The 19,852-nt window shown below is 49.2% G+C and overlaps 2 protein-coding genes across 3 annotated transcripts in view; one reads left to right on the top strand and one right to left on the bottom strand.

Moving 5' to 3' along the window:
* FAM53B (family with sequence similarity 53 member B) overlaps positions 1-4,659 on the top strand; it is a 35,752-nt gene extending 31,093 nt beyond the window's left edge. The window contains exon 4 of the mRNA XM_052800111.1: positions 854-4,659. Within this exon, the coding sequence (XP_052656071.1) occupies positions 854-1,183 (330 nt within the window). The 3' untranslated portion in view covers positions 1,184-4,659. The remainder of the gene's footprint in view (positions 1-853) is intronic.
* A 2,559-nt stretch (positions 4,660-7,218) lies between these two features.
* LHPP (phospholysine phosphohistidine inorganic pyrophosphate phosphatase) overlaps positions 7,219-19,852 on the bottom strand; it is a 90,741-nt gene continuing 78,107 nt past the window's right edge. Inside the window, exon 7 of one of the 2 annotated variants that reach the window (XM_052800113.1) lies at positions 7,219-8,132. In XM_052800113.1, the coding sequence (XP_052656073.1) occupies positions 8,042-8,132 (91 nt within the window). In that variant the 3' untranslated portion in view covers positions 7,219-8,041. The remainder of the gene's footprint in view (positions 8,133-19,852) is intronic. The other variant, XR_008237030.1, reaches the window with a different exon arrangement.

Raw genomic sequence — 19,852 nt, 5'->3', positions numbered from 1 at the left:
CACGGTCTTCTCCTGCTCAGAGCACACGCTCTGTTATTTCCATTGACCATGTTATTTCCATCGGCATTCACTAATGAGGATTTAGTTTGCTTTTTTAAAAAACAGCCTGGGTAAAAGGCATGCCCCGTCAGGTAAGCACACTTGTGGTCAGATGGCATCTCCGAGAGCTTGTGCGTGTTCTGCTGCGGAGGGTTTTGAACGCCTGTGAGCAACTCATCACTGTCGGAGTCGGAAACTATTTTGAAGACGTGACAGCACATAAACTATATCAATTTTCTGGCCAAAGCAACCAGCCATGGAGCCTCTTCATTAGAGAGAGGAGGGACAGAGAAGTGACCTTGCACGGTCTTTAATAAGGGAGGATGGCCATGAGCCATCGCAGCGGCGGGTTTAGCAGTACACGAGCTCCGGCTGCTTAAAGAAGGGGCTGAAGTTTCTTTTAGCTAGTTGAATAAATGGAGTTGTTGGAAACATTGATTTACTTTTGGCGAAGAGCTCTGTCCTGCCTTACGCGTGCGACTGGGAGACGCGTGGGGTGGAGGCGGTGGTGGGACCGATCCAGACCGGGGTGGGGGTTTGATGCTGCCACCGGTTGCGGGGGCAGGATTGGCGCAGGACCTGCCACGGATGGGGAGGTTGGGATTTGCTCCCGGGGACCCGGCGGCTGCGAGCCGAGCGTTTCTGCCCATCCGCTTGCTGCCTGCTGGGGCGGCGGGTGGGGGCTCGTGGGTTCGGGGGTCGGCGGGACTCTCGGCTCATCCGACGTAACTTCTAGCCCAGCGCAGCTTCAGGATTCCCTCCGGTCCCTGTCCCCACGCCTGTCTCAGCTGCCTCTTTCCCCTTGCCTTTGCAGAACCGCCAGACTTTCGACAGCCTTACCTGCCTTAGCGCCGCGGCCGAGGATGGCTCCCAGAGGCTCCCCGGTCCCCAGCCGTGGACCGCGGCCCCCCGCTCCCCGGAGGTGATGCCGGGCAGGACCCCCGCCTGCACCCCGGTCCCGGAGCCGCCGCGTTCGCGGGCCGACGAGCGCCGGGCCAGCAGGGACGACCTCTCCTGCGAGGAGGAGGAGGAGGGCGGCGGGAAGGAGGAAGACGGGGCGGCGTGGCGGAGCGGTGGGACGGGCGCCGAGAGCCTCTTCCAGCTGGATGGCGAGATAGATATCGAGCAGATAGAAAACAACTGAGGGGGGAGCGGGGTCCGCTCGCCCCCGGGGTCGGGGGGCTGCCAGCGGAGCCGTGGAGGGGCTCCCCGCTGCCGGCGCCGGGTTTGCGGGGTCCTGCCACTGCTCTCCTCCTGCCAGCTGGAGGGGATGAAGCAGCTTTGCCAAAATTTCATCAGGTATTTAGAGCAATTTGTGTGCGTGCGTGTGTAAATCTTGAAATTCTTTGTAACTACTGTAGTCAGAGATCAGCTAGTTGGAGGAAACTGCCTGCCCGACTGGGGAAACCAGGCACAGGGATCGCCAAAAACTCGCATTTAGCGAGTAAACGGCTTTTGCCAACGTAGGGTTGGAGCTGATGGGGCTGGCCACGCTCCCCCGGGTCCCACCTGCGCTTGTTCGGAAAGGGATGCACAAGGAGAAACCACCACCCGTGGGACTGGAAAAAGTGGGGGAAAACCAGAATGTTGAGATTTGCAAACCGAGCACTGGCTGGTGGCTGCAGGGGCGGCTGCGGCTCCTCTTCTCCTGCCGCATCCCGCGCAGCCCCGGCACCCCCCACGTCCCTGGCAGTGCCGTGAGAGGGAAATCACAAAAGTGAAGTGTTTTGCTTAAATTTAATAACGGTAAGAGCTGGATTTTTACTTCTTTTTTTTTTCTTTAATTTTCCTTTTCCTAATAAGGAATTAAAGGGACCCCTGGCTCACACAACTCCAATGCCGGTGGCATCCGCAGCAGCGCTTGGCGGGCGCTGCCCAAGGATGCTCAAATGCCTTTCTTCCCTCTTTTTTTCCTTCCCAGTCCCCTCTCTCAAACCCATCGGGGAAAAAGCCCCGATCAGGCTCGGTGCCACCCTCGCTTGGGTTCCCAACACCCAGTTTTGAGCAGGGCTGGGCTGTTTACCCATTTACCAGCAGCTGTGCCCGCTTTGCTACCCGAGGCACGGCTGCCACCCTCTTTTTTTGGCTCTGTCTTACTGTGAAGGGGCTGTGCGCTCAAGGCATGCCGCGGGGTTACTTGACAAAATGTCAGCTGGCAAAAGGCTGAAAATCCAGGTAGCAGCACTGAAAGCTTTTCCTCTTCCTGTGCCTTTTTTAAGCACAGATAAAGTGGTGACCATTACGTTTGTACGATATGAATTCTCTTTAGTAAAAATAAGCTGTCCACTTGCTAACAGGTTTAGAAGGACATATTTTTTTTCGCCCATTTTTTTGTTTTGGTTTGTTTGTTTGTTTAAAGCTCTAGGAAAGCTGCACGAGTGGCTTCCAGCAGCTTCTGCAGGTTCCCTCAAGCTCAGGGTTTACTTCCCGAGCTCTGCAAAAGCGAGAAAGGAAAAAAAAAAAAAAGTCTTTGATACCAACAGCAATTGAAGGCATGATATTTTTAGCGGGGCTTGGCACCCCTGTTGGCAAAGCTTTAGGAGTCGATAACTCAGAAGGGGCTGAGAGCCACTGGTACAGGTTTTATTCATCATTTCTGGTTATGTTAGTGCACTTTTTTTCTGCGGTGGTTCGGGACGTGTGTGGCGTCTCCCATCACAGCGGAACCCATCAGCCATTATATAGCTTTATCCCTGTCCTGGCACCGCAGAGGCTTTGCTCGCCACAGTGCCCATGTCTTCTCCCTCCAGGCCGGGTTCACGGCAGGCAGGGCCAGCCCCAAATATTTAGGGAAGGGATAACAGGGATATCTTTTCATTCTGGGGAACCCTCCCGTTCTTTTAAAGCGTCGTTTGATGCATCGTTTAAAAGAAAATACAACCTGGCTTCATTTTTAGCCCTCCTGTAGTGGAAGGCGCTGCCTGTCGCAGACATTTGGGGAGGGTCCGGCCACGCCAGCGTTGCCCCAAGCTGCTGTCCCCCCCTCCGGTCCGTGTCCCCGCAGCGGCACAGCCACAGCGCGGTTCTCGGCTTTGAGTCTTCCTGAAGCTCGATACCCCCATCACTGACGCGTCCCCGCTGGCCACGGGCACCTCCTCAGCTGCCGACTCTCAACTGACCGAAAAAAGGGCAAATTCACCCAAATCCACGTCCGGCTGCTGCCGCAGAGCTCCGGGTGGGCTCCCGCATGTGCATCACCGGGGCTGTAATTCCTAAGGGCTTCTGTTTTCTTTCCAAGGGCTGCTACCGGTGCCATGCTAACCCCTCCCTGGTAGGAAGGTGACCAGTGGACCACTACCCAGCTGTACTCGACGTAGCCGTAGCATTCAGTTTACATACAGCACAACCCGTTTGCCTTACTAAAGACGCTTCTCCAATGAGTCATGGCCTTATACTGGGCACGTTAGCGTAGGCACAGACTACAGTTAGCGACGGTTTTGAGGCCACGGTGGTGTTCTGTTGGGTATTTTGTTGTTGGGTTTGTATGATTTCATGTACTTATTCTCAGTTTAAGAAAGCCTTACTCTTTAAATTTTTTTTTTTTTCTCTCTCTCTGTAGAGGTAAAACATTTGTGGATTTATATATATATAAATATATATATAAATAAAGTAATTAAAAATATTAAATATAATATAGTATGTGCCTCAGATTCAGGGGACATCCTGTTGATTGTAAAGTCAGAAGTGGCGTTGCTCCCCGGCATCAGGAGATCCGTACCCTACGCCCGCAGCGACCGCAGCGGGAGAGCAGGGCATCCCCCTGGGGGTCCTGCTCTTGGTTTGTAAAGGATTTCACCTTTTACAGACGCTTTGGTAACCCCCCGGCAAATTCCTGCCGGCTGTCAGAATGTGATATTAAAGTAATATGCAGACAAGGGATGCTATTCCTTGCTAGGTAGCTAAAACAGGCTTATTATCGTGAAGAGACTCGGTTGCTTGTCCAAGGCGTGACCCAGTCTGGCCAGCAGCCGTTTCAGGATGACAGCAAGCTGTGTCAGCAGCAATAAGGGTTCATCAACCTGAAAAAAAAAGAATTTTAATAGGAAAAGTCTTAGCACGTGCACGGGGAGTTTGCTGTGTGTTTGCAGATGCAGCTCGTTGAGCCTGTTCTATGAAAGATTACATTAAAAAAAAAACAAAAAGAAGTATTTGTAAAATAGATTGTAATTTTTCCACGTTATAGCATAGCCTATTTGGCCAATAAAGTTGTGTTTCAAGTGCATTGTTTAAAAGCTCCTGGCTGAACAGGCTAACAGACTTACGTAGGATGTTATAGGATTGTAGCAGTGCTTTACAGCGTTTATGGATTTGATGTTCGAGAAATCAAAAGAAGAGGATGGCCAAAAAAAAAAAAAAAAAAAAAAAACCGACCACAAAAAAGAATTTAAAAAAAAAAAAAAGCCTTCTGAAGCTATGACCTGTAGTAGCCAAGTCTCGCTGGTAATTGCACAAGCGCAGCGGGACGCGCGTGTCCCCGCGGAGGGGCTGCCCTCTCCCCGGGCGGGCGAGGAGGCTGCCCACTCGTACCCCCTCCACGACTTGATTGCACTAGAGCAGCTCAGTCTCAGGAAATTGCTTGTTACTTTTACTGTGTAAATAAAGCTTCCTGGTTCAATAACCCCCGGCCGGCGTCTCGCCTCTCTGTCCCGTCCCCGCGGCCGGGCGCTGCTGCGGGGGTCGAAGGCGTTGGGGACCCCCCCGTGCCCCTCGGGGACATAAGGAACAGTCGGGTTGTGGGACCGGTTGGAGTTTGATGGGACAGAGCTGGGTGCGGGAGCCCCGCATCCCTCTCCTTTCTTGGAAGGGGTCTGGCTGCATCTCCTTGGCATCTCCATGGGTGCTGGGGAAGTGGGGGGGGGGTCCCAAAAATGGGTGTGGGTTGGGAAAGCCCCTGGCTGGGACCCTCCTTTGGGGGGGGTCCGTGTTAGAAACAGTAAGGGTGTCTCAGCCTTGGGTTGCGCCGCCAAAATGGGCGTTTTGTGATGTTCACTTGCAGGCAGATGTGATTCACCCCCCCCCCCCGAGGTGGGGGGACGTCTCCCATGGCCCCCCCAGCCTGACGCTGGCTGTTATTTAGCTGTAACGCAGCCAAAGAGGTAACAGCGAAATGCAAATCAACATTTAAGTGCCAAGTAACACCTTATGCTTTGTGTTTAAGGACAGACATAATGCCCCACCCCTTAAAATAAAATCTAAACTCAAGCAAGGCGAGAGCCCACAGCAGGGCAAGGGCACGCGGGGGTAGTTAAATAAATTCTTGGGGAAACAGGGCGATACCTCCCTACAGCCTTTGTAAACCAGAAAGGAAAACGGCTGCGTTTCCTTGAGCGAGCAAACAGTTTAAAAATTTTCATGACAGATGGCAGGATGTTTATCTGCCTAAACTTAATCAGATTGAAGTGATAGGCTTAGTATACTAGAACAAAAAGGAAGAATTATAGGATAAAAAAATTCTCTGTGGGCTGTCACAGCCCTGACGTTCGACCAGGGTTTGCAGCATCCTTCGCGTGTGCGCGGATGCACACAGTGCTGTACACTTTGGCTGAACGCTACCCAGAGGATAAAAAGATACAAAAACAGACCAAAAAATTGCACTAAGGTCATTTTCCCAGATGTGGTTTATTTTATTATAATTTAATTTCTAGCCCACTTTCCCCTGCTGTCCCCAAGGGGTGCCGTGCAGCTCAGCGGCCAGCTGGTAATTCTGAAAAACAAGGATTTCCAATACTCGCACGCTGCTCCAGGACACGGAGCATCATTTTGGTGTCCTTCAGTGACCGGGGTCATCCTCAGCTGTTGGAACTGCTGGAAATGTAGCTGGAATTACGTTCACCTCCTGCTTGCAAATGCAGAAAGCAGCAGCTGAATGCAGACAGTGGCCAGAGCACGCTGCCTGAGCATATGTATATATAAATATATATCACACACAGATAATTGCATACCTTCCCACGGTCCCATGGGAAGTCTGAAGCAGGTTAAAGCCCAAACAGTCTTGTTCCACTACAGTCTAAAGCACAAAGTCTTGCCCAAAACCCAAGGGGCTGCAGAGCTGCTGACGTGCTGGTTAAAAGCGGACTTTTGCCTATAAAAGGGTGACCCTTGCAAATGCTGGCAAGCATCAGTGAAGCGGGGCAGAGGATGGGATGGAGCAACTCCCAATCTCTAATTCTGCTCCCTGGTTTGAGCTCCTATCCCTGCCGTACTCTTGCTACGTGCAGCATAGCCAGGTGTTACCACGCATGCTGCAATACCTGCGCTGCAAAACTGTCGGGTGAGTAAGAAACTAAAAACCCTGGGGATCTGCTGAAGTACTGCAATGCCCAGCAGCAGGGCGACGCTCATTTTAGCAATGCTTGTTCTGATTAGAAAAAAAGACGAATCTCATGTCCGTCCCTGTTCCATGGAGCATCACTTGGCAGCCCTGCACATGCTGAGCACTCCCTGGCAGCAGGATGGGGCTGAGCTGGGGCCAAACTGATGCGGCGGGTGCTCGGCAGGCAAGTGGTGCTGGTTCTGGCGCAGGATCAGTCCCGGGGGATGTTCAGTGAGCAAACTGGGTTCGTCCCATTCAGGTGGCTACAGCCATCAGGCAGTAATGTATGCCTGTGTGGTTTTGGTACCCAGGAAAATTGGAGGAAAGTTTAGCAATGACTCGTGAGAAGGAAAGCAAGCGGCTGAACGTTTCCACATAGTATTTATAAAGCAGAATTTAGAGTCGTGGCAGGAGGACTGATGGAGCTGGTGCTTTACTGAGACTGGTTCCCAGTTGGGACTGGAAACTTAAAGCCCAGAGGGCCAGCATTGGCTGGAGCTGAGCTGCCCATGCTGGCTTTCACGGCAGGGCCAAGCATGCCTGCCGTGCCGTGCCATGCCGTGCCATGCCACTCCCCACTGGAGCAGCCACTGGCGGGTGAGCTGGAGCTGTGCAGGGCTCAACGCTGACAGCATCCAGGCGCAGACGAGCCCCCGGCTGCACGGCCAGGATTTTAATGGGAAAGGGTAGGAAACCCACGTCACCCCCCCACAGCCATGTCTGCCTGCAAGACCCCCAACGGAGAGAAGGAAAAGCCGGTCGGTCCCACGGCCCTCGCCAGCTTATTCCAGCCAGGGAAAAGCATTGCGGATCCTCTAAGCATCCCTGCCGGTGCTGATGTGACTGAACACAATAAACGGGCCAGATCCACAGGACGAGGTTTATTCCCGACAGGACAGCGCAGTTATTCTGTAATGTGTCACAGCGTTACTGGATTCCCGAGCCCTAACCCGAGGCAGTGCCGGACAGGGGCTAATTGTGGCAGAAACGCCATTACCAGCTTGCCAAGGGCGCAGGGGCTGTCCCCCTCCCCAGGGTTTTTGTGCCACCCATAGCGAGAGGCACACACAGGACCCTGCAGAATGGGGCTGGGCCGGCGCGGTCCAGGGCTTGGTGGCCTCCGTCGCTCCTCAAGGACATCCCCCATCCCATCTCAGGCACCCCAAAAGGCACAGTATGGGCAAGTTAAACAGAAAAGCCTGTTCATGAAGGGGTGCTGGGTCCCCTGTTTCCCACGTGGGCACCTCCAGGCTGGGTCCCTGGCGTGAGCGAAGAGTTAAAGGGGGGTACAGCCCCCTGAGCATCACCCAGAGGAGGCAGAGGCTCCTCACCCACCACCCTCAGGGCTCCCCTCAGGCAGACAAGGCTCAGCCCCAGCCGGGGAAGAGCCTGGCGCTTTTGGGAGAGCTGATTTTGCCTGCACTGGCATGGGCACGGCACCAAGGGGAAGACATTCAAGACGTGCTGGAGGACAGCAGGTTTGGTGTTCCCTTTGATGAGGTCAGTAGATCATTTTAGTACCGTTACGTGAATTATTTAGGAAAACGCAGGCGTTGACCACCCTGGGCAAGGCTGGGTCTGGGTCCGTTAACGTTGGATGGAGGTGGGAGAGGACGAAGCGGCCTCGTGGAGGGGCTGCGTGCGAGGCCTCGTCCCCATTCCTTCCGATTGCCCACGGCACCGTCGGTTTTACAGCTGCTGGAGGATAATGTCAACCGCTTCGGCGAGGTTGTTCACGTACGCATCGGGCTTCACGTGGTGGTGGTTTTCGTCGCAAGGCCTGCAAAGTAGACAGAAGGGCATGGCTGAGCACGGACGGGTTCCCAACCAGGTCCCACGTCCCCGGCAGTCCTGCTGCTGCTGCGCCCACAGAGCCCAGGGCAGTGCCAAGGTGGCCCCAGATGGAGCACCCTCGGGTGAGCCTGGGCTTCACATTCCTCCCTCTTCTGTTTTTTTTTCCCCTTTTCCCCCTTCTCTCCCCACCTCCTCCGTGCCCAGGTCTTTCCTGCATGCAACGGTAGATCCCATGTCCTTGTGCAGCTGGGCTGGGCAAAACTTCGCAAAGCCTTGTATGAAAGACAATCTACACGGTTAACTAACTAATCCAAATTAATGCACTGCATTTTACATGGCACTTCTTCATTCAGGCAATAGCAGTATCAGACAGGGATCTCCAGTAGGACACTTCGCTGCAAGCCTAGGATCCTACTAAACCGCAAATAATTATTCTCCCATAGTTTTTCTCTAGAAATAGGTAAAGAAAAGAACTCACTTCTGACCCAGAGACATGAAAGGTCTGTACATAGCTTCAGCGAATGGGAAGGCTCTGTCAGGGTTTAATTTTGCAGGATGACAATCGTCTTGTAAATCTAACAGTGGGGGTTTCAGACGCTACCATGAAAAGGGTCAGACTCACCCTCCACTGCAAGTCACCACCCCAAAGCAGAGCGGCTTGAAGCCATTTTTTGCCAATAATTTAATTAGAGGTACTGGCCTAACGAGGCACAGATGCACAATCCTATTTTACTGATTCAGCAGCATCGCTGGGGGGGGCAGATGTGGGAGGCAGAAATTTTCCAGACCTCGTGGTCCTGTTATGGCTCTTAGGCTGAGAAACCCAACAGCTGCTGAAGAGAAAACATATGTATTTTATACGCTTAATGGCTTTCCTTTGGGAAAGAGATGAGAGCCCTAAGGTCCACCTCCCATCTCTCTCACTCCCTGTAAAGGGCAAACCTTTATTTAGCACAGACCGTTTTCTCAGTGGGGAAGATGCATTTCCCATCGGATGCATGGGAGGCAGAGAGATTATTATTATTATTATTATTATTATTTATGATGTGCAGAATTTGGTGAGCACTTGTCTGTACAAGTACCAAATTATTTCTTCAGTTCCAGCACTGAAGCTCCCCAGGGCTATTTCCTTTCTGTTCATTTTTCAGCCATGCTCTTCACGTCCGAGCACACAAGCTCCTTGCAAAGGCACGGCCTCTTTCAGGAGCTCACGCTGCTTGAGATCTTACTTGCTGCGAAGTTACAGTATGCAACAAGGAAAGATAAGACACTGATATTCAGCTTTCCTTGTGTCACCTGCAAAGCTGTGTCTGGCACAAGGACAATGGCTCCATGAAATGGACTCTACGTTGGTGCTGGCTGTCATAAAAGCATCTTAATTAAAAGGTGGAAGGTTATTCCATGGGTCTTCATTTAATTATCCAAGTTCTATCTCGTTACAGGGCTAGGGTGCAATAAGAACAGTAATTATGATGGATTTTAGGTTTTCCTCAACTGAAGAAGAATTTAGATTGCTGAAGGCAGAGCAAGTTATAATACACAATGGAGAAAAAACTTCAAATATAAAGCAAGTAAAAAATCCAGTATGTATCCACCCCTTAGGTGGCGATTATTGCTCACCCCCGATTTAACCAAGTAGCTTTTATGAATACAGAAATACCTTTGGGGAGATGTGGTAAAATACTAATTTCTTGGCAATAACCCTTAATCTGAGTGAAGATTTTTAAAAAGTAATGAACAAAACTTCTTTCTAGTCTACACCCTGAATAATGTTTCTTTCCTAGCTTATACATTAGGAGAAAAGTTTAAGAACTGCTTGAAACAAATGCTTCTACAAGAAATTTTCAATTACACAGCACTCTGATCTATTAAAAGAATTTTGTGATTGATATCTGTGCTGACTATACAGAAATCCACCTGTAACTCAGCTGCTAAATGCCAGTCATGAAGGAAATGCCCTGTATACACTAAATGTGTGCTGCAGAAGGGGTGGCTGTATAGAGATATATACTGCAGTAAAGCAAATTAGGAAATAAAGGTATTTTTACCCATTTGTCCAAATAACGTCTGATGACAACGCACAGGCTAGCCAGCCACCAACTCCTGGCTCCAGTGAGGTTAAAACCCCCCTTAGCTCCCGGGGAGTTATGAGTTCACTCCTGCGCGTTGCCCAACCGCCCCCGCCCCACGGGACCGCTGGTGTGGACATTCATTTTTTATCTGCTAACCCCTATTATTCATCCGAGCCCGATTATTTCTCTTCTGCTTTGCAGTCTGATACCCTACATACAGGCTTACAGCCGGGAACCCTAAAATACCCTTCTGCTGCCGATGCTGCAGCCAGCCTCGCTCACGACGCAAGGGTTCCGATAGTTTTAATAATACTTCGCTGGTGTTCTCCAGAAGAAAAACGGGAGGAATACGCAGCCCTTACGCAGCAGATGTGTCCCCTTAAAGCAGACGGGGTGCAGCAGAGCCCAGCGGTTCAGCAGGTGCCTCCCTTGCCTGGCCCGGCTCCAGCCAGGACCCCACTTCTCTGCCATGGTGGGGACCAACCCGGTGACACCGCGCTGTCCCCACGCCGGCCATCCCTACCCCCAGGCTGGAAAGTGTACTTCATTTCAGCCCGTGGCATATTTTGGAGTTATACTTTTGAGGCACGTCATATGTCTTAGATTACCTATACGCTCATCGCTGCTAAGTGGGGGGGGAAATGCAATAAATAAAATTGTCTGAACTCTGTAGGAAAGCAGAGAACTGGAATAAAACACACTTCCCTGCTCTCTTGCCTTCTCCTACGGCCATGACAAGGAGCTTTTCCTCCTGTCAGTGCCACCCCAAGAGCTGTTTCATGTGGCCTCTTCCTTTGTCTCGCAGAACGCTTTGTAGCTCACACAACTGCACACAAATAGCCAAGCGATGGCTTTTTTTCCCCTCTCTAGCTCAGTACTGCTCTTTTAAGCATCTGTCGAAAGGAAACTGCAAGCAATAATCCCCCAACGCTAATGCCAAGAAGCAACACTCCAAATGTAGCAGAACAATTCAGAAGCCCGAGTCTGGGTGCCAGAAGTGAGGCAGAAAAGAGAGCTCTGCCATAACACCTCCGGGCAAACCCAAGATGCTGGAGGATGAGCCCTTCTTCTGCCATCCGAAGGGAGCGGAGACCGTGGCTCTATGCCAGCCTCTCCCCTGGGGCATTCGGGCTGTTTCCCAGGAGAAACCCCCAGTTCCTGAGAGTTTTAAGATACCCTTCAGTGGAGCGCTGCTCTGGAGCTCAGCCCCGACGTCCTGGGGGTTGCTTTGGTGCGTCAGAGCCTCCCTGGAGAGGGCCACCGGGTGCAGGTGGAAACTTCACCCAAGAGCAGATCTTACTCTCACGGTTTTAGCTCGGCTTCTCTTCCAGTCACAACGACCCTTTTTGCATTGCACGATGGCAGACATCACAGCAGCAGGTCACAAAACTGACAGCAGAGGTTACTTTTTAGAACTTTTCTCTTTCATGTTCCAGAAATAAATAAAAAAAAATCTAAAAATATCTTTAATTTGCTAGGTCAGTTGAAGAATAAACTTGCATTGAGCTAACTTTAAGATAAACTCCTTCCGATTTTTTTTTCACGTGGGACACTGGTTGCAGAGAAGAACATAAATCAAAATGACAGAAAATTATATTCTGTAGCTGAATATTGAGCTGTCAGCAGTCTTGGCCAGTGCACAAACTCACTTGTGAAAAATCAACCACAGCCTTGGGAAACACTCTCTTCGGTAAAGCAGGGCTCCTCGGACGGTCTGAGCACCACAGCCTGGATGCGTACACAAGGAACATTTTTCCAGCCCAAGTTGGCCATGACAGCTGTGAAATGTGGCACTTCATTTCTGCATCGCCTCTTCATGGCCACCTTGCTGGTATATGAAGTGGTCAGGGAAAGAAGTGGCTTAGCACAGGGACCCTCTGAAATCCAGGGTGGTCCTTCTTGGTCCCTACAGGGACACATGATCTGTGCCTGCCCTTCTGCACACAGGGCAATGTTAGGAGAATATATTCTTCAAAAGAAAAAGTCATCCAAAATGATCTGTACATTGTAACACATTAAAGATATGAAGTATCTTTAGCACGATGCAACACGGACAGAGGTCTTGAGACTTGGTAGTTACTCACGTCCATCAAATCATCCTCAGGAGATGACTAAACATCCTCCTCTCCCAGGGACCATTTATCACTGTCAGTGCTGCAGAAGCTGAGCAGCTATCTATAGCCCCATGTGTTCTGAGCCAGATCCTCCGCCCATACTAAACTGGTTAGTTCAGATCAATGCTTCAGTCTGAGACATCAAGGAAGCAGCAGGGTGCTGCAGAAAACTGGCTCTGCAATTTTAACTCTTCACTCGGTCACTTGGTAAGAGAAGCTCCAGCACGATATCAGGGCTACGGACTAGCAGAAAGCGATGGCTTCCTCCTGGTGAAGCATAAAACCAAATCCTAGGTCATAAGGGGCAGTGAAAAATCAACTTCTGCAAGAATAAGAAGGTTCACTTACTGTCTGGGTCAGATTTCCGCTTGGATAGGTCTGTTCTGACAAGCTAAATTCCCTACCTAGACTCAGCTATCAGGAATGGTCTTGAATTGCCCTGACCTGCTATGTAATTTTCTGCGATGGTTCACCCGGATGCAGCTGAATATCCGTGAGGGATGAAGGGATCTACTAGGAGTCTTTAAACTGAATGAAGCAAATACATGCAGAAGAGAGCATTGCTAGGGACAGCGTAAAAAGATGCCTCGAAAAACACAGACTTTGAGTTAACCCTTTTCTTTCCCATACCAGTTGGGATTCTGGGTTTAGTCTGTGGGTCGAGGTGGGCATCGGGCACTGCTGGCAGCCGGCTCTGAATGGCAGTCTGCTGGGGGACCATTTCTGCAGAGGGAATTGAAGCTGCAGAATGTCTGTGAAGCAAAGCATGCGGCTGGGTGCCGGAGGTGTCCTGCCAAGCTGGGAGCCAGTCGTCCCACTGGGAGCAAGGAGGGGGTGTCTGACCACCAAACCCTCACATCATGCTGTCCTAGGAAACTTCACGTACCACTTGGAATGCCTTTCTCAGCGCCTCGCTTGCGCTTATTTCCAACAAAACATATGGAGAACAAAAAGGAAACAGCTGGATTACTGCGTGGACAAAATATTTAGCAGATAAAAGCCTAAGTGGAGGTAGCTGACATGGATAGTCATGGCCACAGGAATGGAAACAGCCCCAGAAACCAGATCAACCTGAGACCTGCCGAAACTTGACTTCAGAGAACAAGAGCAGATGGGGATTGATCAACACATGATTAGTATCACAGGTTAAAATTAGCTTTTACATAGTTCTTTAAAAATAGGGGTGGGTAGGAAAAACACCACACAGGCCCAAAGTAAGGCACAGAAGTTAATTTGAAAAAGACAAACGATCTCACATTCCAGCGTACAGAGCTGCAGTCATTTGGCAAACCTGATCTGTAGCGCTGTGTGTCCCACGATCACTGACCTTTCCAGCAGCACAGCTTTCTGTGAGACAGCAAACCCCATCCCACAAACTCTCCCTTTGTTTGTACAAGGGATCTCTCTGTGTCACCACACAGACTTCCCACTAACTCCCCAATTAAACAGCATATACTCCTGCTGCATAAAAGTAGATAAAATAGCTTGAAACTATTTCTCCTGACAGTGTATTCTTCAGGGGCTCTTACCACGGCTGTAAAATATGTGAGACAGAGTTTAACAAGATTTTCTTTATGAGGAATGTAAACAGACACTATAACCTTTGCTAATTTCTTTGGACAGATGCAGTAATTTTACTTGGTGCCATGAGTGAAACTCTCTTTTTTGTGAAAGGTGCAATTTAAGCAGTTTGGCACCGAAAACCCAAATAAATCACAATGACTGACAGCACATTGATGGGTAGCTGATGAACGGCTGTAGAGCACGTTTCCTGACGTTACGATGAGAGACAAACCTGCACCAAAGCCACTAGACGCGCCCAGCGTTGGAGCAGGTTCCAGAACTTCCCATACCTGGACCCCGTATCTTCTGTCACAGACAGATCTCCCTGGAATAGGAAGAGAGACTTTTGTGGTTAAAAACCCAGATTTTGGAGAGCTGCTGTGATGGTGTGTGTGACCAGAGCAGAAGGTTGTCCTCACGAAGCAACTAGCACCTTCCTTTGCTTTGCTGCCATCGTTTGGGAAGATGCTTTTGCTCGGAGAGGTGGACACCATCCACAGAAACTCCTAACCACAAGCCACGCAGCCAAGGATGCCTTCTACATTGCTGCAGAAGTCGGTGGCCTCTAGAGACAACCTTGCCATGCCAATTCCTCCTGGCCAACACACCTGCAAGAGCTCCAGGAAAGCAAACCCGTGACAGAGCAAACCAGCATCCTCCACTGCTCTTCTCTTGCCTCCCAGAACTGCACACACAGCTAATTGTGTTTAATTGCGACTCATTTAAATTCAAGCATCCACAAACAGGTAGAAATTAACAGCCAAATTGTTTGCTAACACCTGAAGGAAGTCTGTGGGCTTGCCTCTTAATCGTTCCTGTTTATGTTAAACTGCTACAGTTTTAACTGAGCGGAATAAACCGGCTTAGGTACAACACTTCTCCAGGCAATATACCTCAACATACAGGAAAATACTAAGATTGAGGGGATAGGGAGTTATCTTCCCGCATAAATTACCTAAAAAACCCAAACCACCTTGGCAAATGCTAGCAAACATTCCCTAGATCTTTGCTTTTCTGCATTTCAAGGTACTTCCTGGGGTGAACACTCGTACTTTTCAAATGTACCTGTGCTGAAAATTTAATTTGCAGTGTTGTAGTAATTTGTTCATTTCTAATCAGTTGGCTGCACGGTGATGCTCTAACTAATGAGCTCAGAGACACAATTCCAGAAATAACTGCTTAGAAGAAGATGCTGAGAGTACTGGTAGGGCTAAAATAGGTGTATGGGGGAGTGCTTGGTGTCCCTGCTGCAGTTTGCTCTGCCAGGTCTTCCACCAGGTCTTTTTAAACTGGCACTTGCAGCGCTGAGATCTGATGGAGGACATCACACCAAGGAGCAAGGAGGAGATCAGAAATGGTGATCATAACTGCAGGTTCAGGGAGAGCAAGCGGGGCTTCATCAAAATACAGAAGTAAAAGGAGTGGAGGTGACCAGGACAGATCACAAACTGGAGGCTGGCAGTGGCAAACTTCGGTGGATATTACATATAAAGCTTGGGAGAGGATCAACACAAATATTTTCAATACTTCTCTTCACGGGCATGACCTTTACTCACACCGGTTGTAAATTATCCCTTGAATAATCCCAATTCCTGCCATTTCTGCAGGATATACCACACCAACCAGCCGTTGAACATACAACGCTGAGGAAGCAGATGATGCAGGCAGTTGTTTTCCTCCACCCATCCCTATTTATTTTCTCTCTCAGGAAATACAGCACATGTGAACATGCCCGATTAAGAGCTTTGGAGATTAAAGGTCCTGAAAGTCTTTGTATGGGCTGTCGATAGGACATATACAGATTCATCTTAAGTAAGAAACAGGCATGAAGAAATGCAGGACAGTGATGGGGAGACATGATGCAAAGTGCTGCCATTGGGACAGAGGGTACTGTTGGCTAAATACTCTCATGTGATTACACCAGAGCATGAGATTTTACTAGAACTAACTTATTTCTACCACCTCCAACACCCCTCATGCAAAAATGCACTGGAAAGTCAAGCTGGTTTGAACAAATATTTAAACAAGCAGAGCACTGGTGTTCAGGCATCTGGGCAGCAATTTTCCTTGTCAAAACTGCAGATCTCACTCGTCTTGTAAAAAAAGCAGTTCACCAGGGGCCAGGCATTAAAAGCGTTTGTACCAGCGTTACAGTGGAGGAGAGGGAGCAGCACACACGCCTGTTCTGGTTTTAGACGGGTTCCCAGCCGCCTTGTCCCTGAACACACGTGGCCTGGGGACAGCTGGTGTTGCAGGGAGAGCTGGAACCTGGTGGCCATCAGGATGGTGAGACCCTAACCGGCCCCTTCTGCCACACAGAGCTCTGGTCCCTTCTTCTCTGCCCACGCTGAAGGCATCGTATGGGCTCTGAGCTGGGACCTGCTGCGGTCCCATCCACCCCTGAATCCAAAGGTTAAGACATCATGGCTCAAAAGCCAGTCTTGCTCCGTGCTTGGGATGATGGATACTTGATCGGACTCCTCAGAGAAGACTCAGGTGGAAAGGGGTTACTGCATTCATGACTGCCATCCTCAGCCTCGTGGAAACCATTTTAATTCATCTCATGCTGTGAGGGTGTGTATTGGTAATATCTGTGCAACATACTCTGTTAGGCCAACCGATACAGCTAGAGGAAACAGATAAACTTTTGAGAACACAAAATGCTTCTGCCTCCGCAGAGGTATATATTCACCCCTTGGTCACCTGGGTTTCCCTTGTCATGCCGGCCCAGACCCATTTCACCAGCGTTGTCTATCCAAAAGCAAGATGCTGTCCCCAGGCTGGTCACCTGAATCTCTTCAGGAGCCTCCTCCTCAGGACAGACAGATCCCTCTGAGGGGAAAGGGAAGAGTATTCATCCCATGTTCATTCTATCTTCTTAGATAACGAGTCTGGATAGGAAATATCCTCTGGAAGAGATGATTTTTTTTCCTACTGACTCTATTTAAAACAGATGACGAGCTCATAGTGCAGAACCAGTTCTTCAACAGCCAGGGTTAGGTGTAAAGAATCTGGTCTAACTTTTAGATAAAGTTTAGATAAAGTTAACCGAGATAAATGCTACCTCTTGCGTTACTGCAGACAGCACATGGTAGAAACAAACCATATATGCCAGGCGTGTTTGTGTAAGTGCAATGGCCCCCAGGCTGGATGGGGGTGGACTGGGGGATCAGAAGCTCTGCACTGTACATATGGATGCACCTAGTTCTGCAATGCAAGTAGAGCACAGCTGTTTTCAATAAAAGCAAGTCTCCCTCTCCCCCTCAAAAGTTAAATGCACATTCGCTGTTTGCTGAGAAAACCTGAGAACTGCCCCTGCTTTGCCAAACTATCCAGTCTAACAGGGTGTTTGCAAGCACTGTGAGACTCAACTCTGCCTGCTTGGATTAATTACTGATGACCTGCATGGCTTTGCCAAATGACCTTACTCAATTCAGTAGAAAATAATTTTAAATGCCCCTGAGAAAGAATTTGGACGTAAATATTTTCTTTGTGCATATATACAAACAGATGTGCATCTTAAAAGCAACTGATGCATTAGCTATTAATGGGACTTAATATTACACAAGAGTGGGAAAGATTAATTTCAAGGGCTGAATTTGAAGCTCAGTGACGCTCAGGCATTTTACTCTGATAGGCACTTTTAAAGACCTTAACCTAAGAGAATATTTCATTGCTTTCCTTTAATACATTGCTTACAAAATCCATATGTGTAAAATGAACGCCGGCTTCTGCATTTGCAAAGCATCGCATGGAGATTTAAGTTGCAGAACTCTGGCAGATCCAGATACTAGCAAGAAAGGAGCTTTGCAGATTATAAAAGAAAGAAGTCTTAATTTAAGATTTCAAATGCTGTTTGGAGAAGTTTAATTTAAAAAGTATTAGGCCAAATTTGCACTGATAATGTAACCCTCTAAACAAGACACTCAAAGATACAGCATTAAAAGACTCTTTCTCACCAAACAAGAATTGGAGCTATCCTAAGGAGAATAATATTTGTCTTCAGATGGTGCTCGCTAAATCAGTCTTAATTTTAAACGAGAATGAAACTATGAGATACCTGTGCCACTCCCAGGAAACCCAAGCAGACAGACACGCATGCACCCACTTCTCCTTCCAAAGGGCAGGAACAGCCTATTCATGCACGTGTTGGGAACCAGTACCTCCCTGCTCCAAAACCTTTCTCATGTGAGAAGCCAAAAAAGCACCTACACTGGAAAATTAAGGCACGCTCTACAACTTTGGCTGCAAAGTTGCTCAGCCCAGACAAGGCAATGCCATGGTCCCACAGCAACCCTGGCACAGCAGGACCGCTCCACGGTGTCACTGTCTGACTTCTCCTCCCAGACCAGATAGGAATATTAGATCTGACCTCATTACACTCAAGGATGTCAGGAACCCACCTGTTTCTAAACGTACTCATGCTATTAACTGATATAAGGAAAGGGAATGGTGTTGAACTTCTACTACAACATCATTTTCTTCTTTTAAATAATACATTTCCATGGATTATTCTGAACTCTTTCCAGCCTCTGCCACTGGCTGTTATAAAAGCGGGGATTGCATGAGTAAGGAAAATGGCTCCATGCACATCACCCAGACAGCAGCTCCTTCTGGTCCTCTGGCATATGACTCCCCAAAGGTGGCAGCCCACAGAGCTATTTATTTTTCAGAGCCTGCATCAGCTGCCCGAAGTGACGGAGCTGATCAGCAGCTTTGCTTTTTGTTTTGTTTCAGCGATGAGAAAACCAGGCCTGCCTGGCAGCTGAATGAGTAATGAAGTAAGCCTTGTGCCAGTGCCTGCAGCCTCTGGGCTACTGTATGGGGCCGTTGGGGAACGAGCTCCTAAATCCAACAGAAAACAATACAATCTTGCATAGATCAGCAATAGGAAGCCCACATTGGATCCCTTTTCTTTTTTAATTGGCACTGGAGATCTGAGGCTAGGCTACCTCCCTCCAGAGAAATGCAGGATGTCCTCTGTTGGTTACGTTCACAAAGATGGGAAGCTGTTCAAAGAATGATGACATGCTGCATTTATGGACCGTGCTTCATCCAAGTATCTCAAGCTCTTCAGCAGCGTAGCAGGAAACGTGCAGCACCGCTTCCCTGGAAACACACTTACTGCAGCTGCGCAGGGAGGCAGCAGGGACGGCCGCGGCATCTTCCTTCTCCTCCTGGCTCTCTTCCACCTGGTCCTCTCATCAGGCAGAACATGGGAGGAAGCGCTGGGCTGAGGAAAGCTAGCTAGCACATTTTTCAAGGTGTCAAACCACGTCTATGTTTGTGCTTAAGAATGGATTATGGAAAGTATGCTAAACTAACATTGTTAGTGTAAGGATTAAATCCCCAGTGCTCCTGGCGCTCAGCCCTCTGCTTGGACCAGGAGAATAGTCCAAGGTTTATACCCACTTCCTTCCAGCTTTGAGTTACAGCTCCTCAGATGAAGGTTGCTGGTGTGTCCGACTTGCTGTGTGCTGTACAGCACACGCTTAGTGCAGACTCAGCATGAACCCCTGGCCCTGCTGAAGTCTTCCAAGAGTTTTGTCAAATACCTAGTGCCAGTCAAGTCAACAGGGATTTTGCTCTACGTTGTCAAATAAATAATCCTGAGTTTGAAACAACTGACTAATGAATACTAGGGTTTGAGCAGTAAAGCATTCGGGACGCTTGGTTTCAGCTCGGGGTGTTGCACCTTGTAAGCTCTGCACAGTAAGGTCTGCGTCCTGTGCTGAACTTGCACAGCCTCCTGCACCATCTTCTCCATTGGTCCCTGGCCGGCCGCCACTTTCATAAATATAATGGCTAATAAATACTGGGGTCACCTCCAAATAGCTTCTTTCACTTAGGTTGTGTGTGACTGACTAGATACTTCCCATAGCAGTTTATTGCTGGCTGTTATTCACACATGCAAACCACAGCCTAAAACCACAACATCATCCAGACTCCGACATTAT

The sequence above is a fragment of the Harpia harpyja genome, chromosome 10 (genome assembly GCF_026419915.1).
Source record: "Harpia harpyja isolate bHarHar1 chromosome 10, bHarHar1 primary haplotype, whole genome shotgun sequence".
Lineage (NCBI taxonomy): Eukaryota > Metazoa > Chordata > Aves > Accipitriformes > Accipitridae > Harpia > Harpia harpyja.
This window is presented reverse-complemented; position numbering and strand designations above follow the sequence as displayed.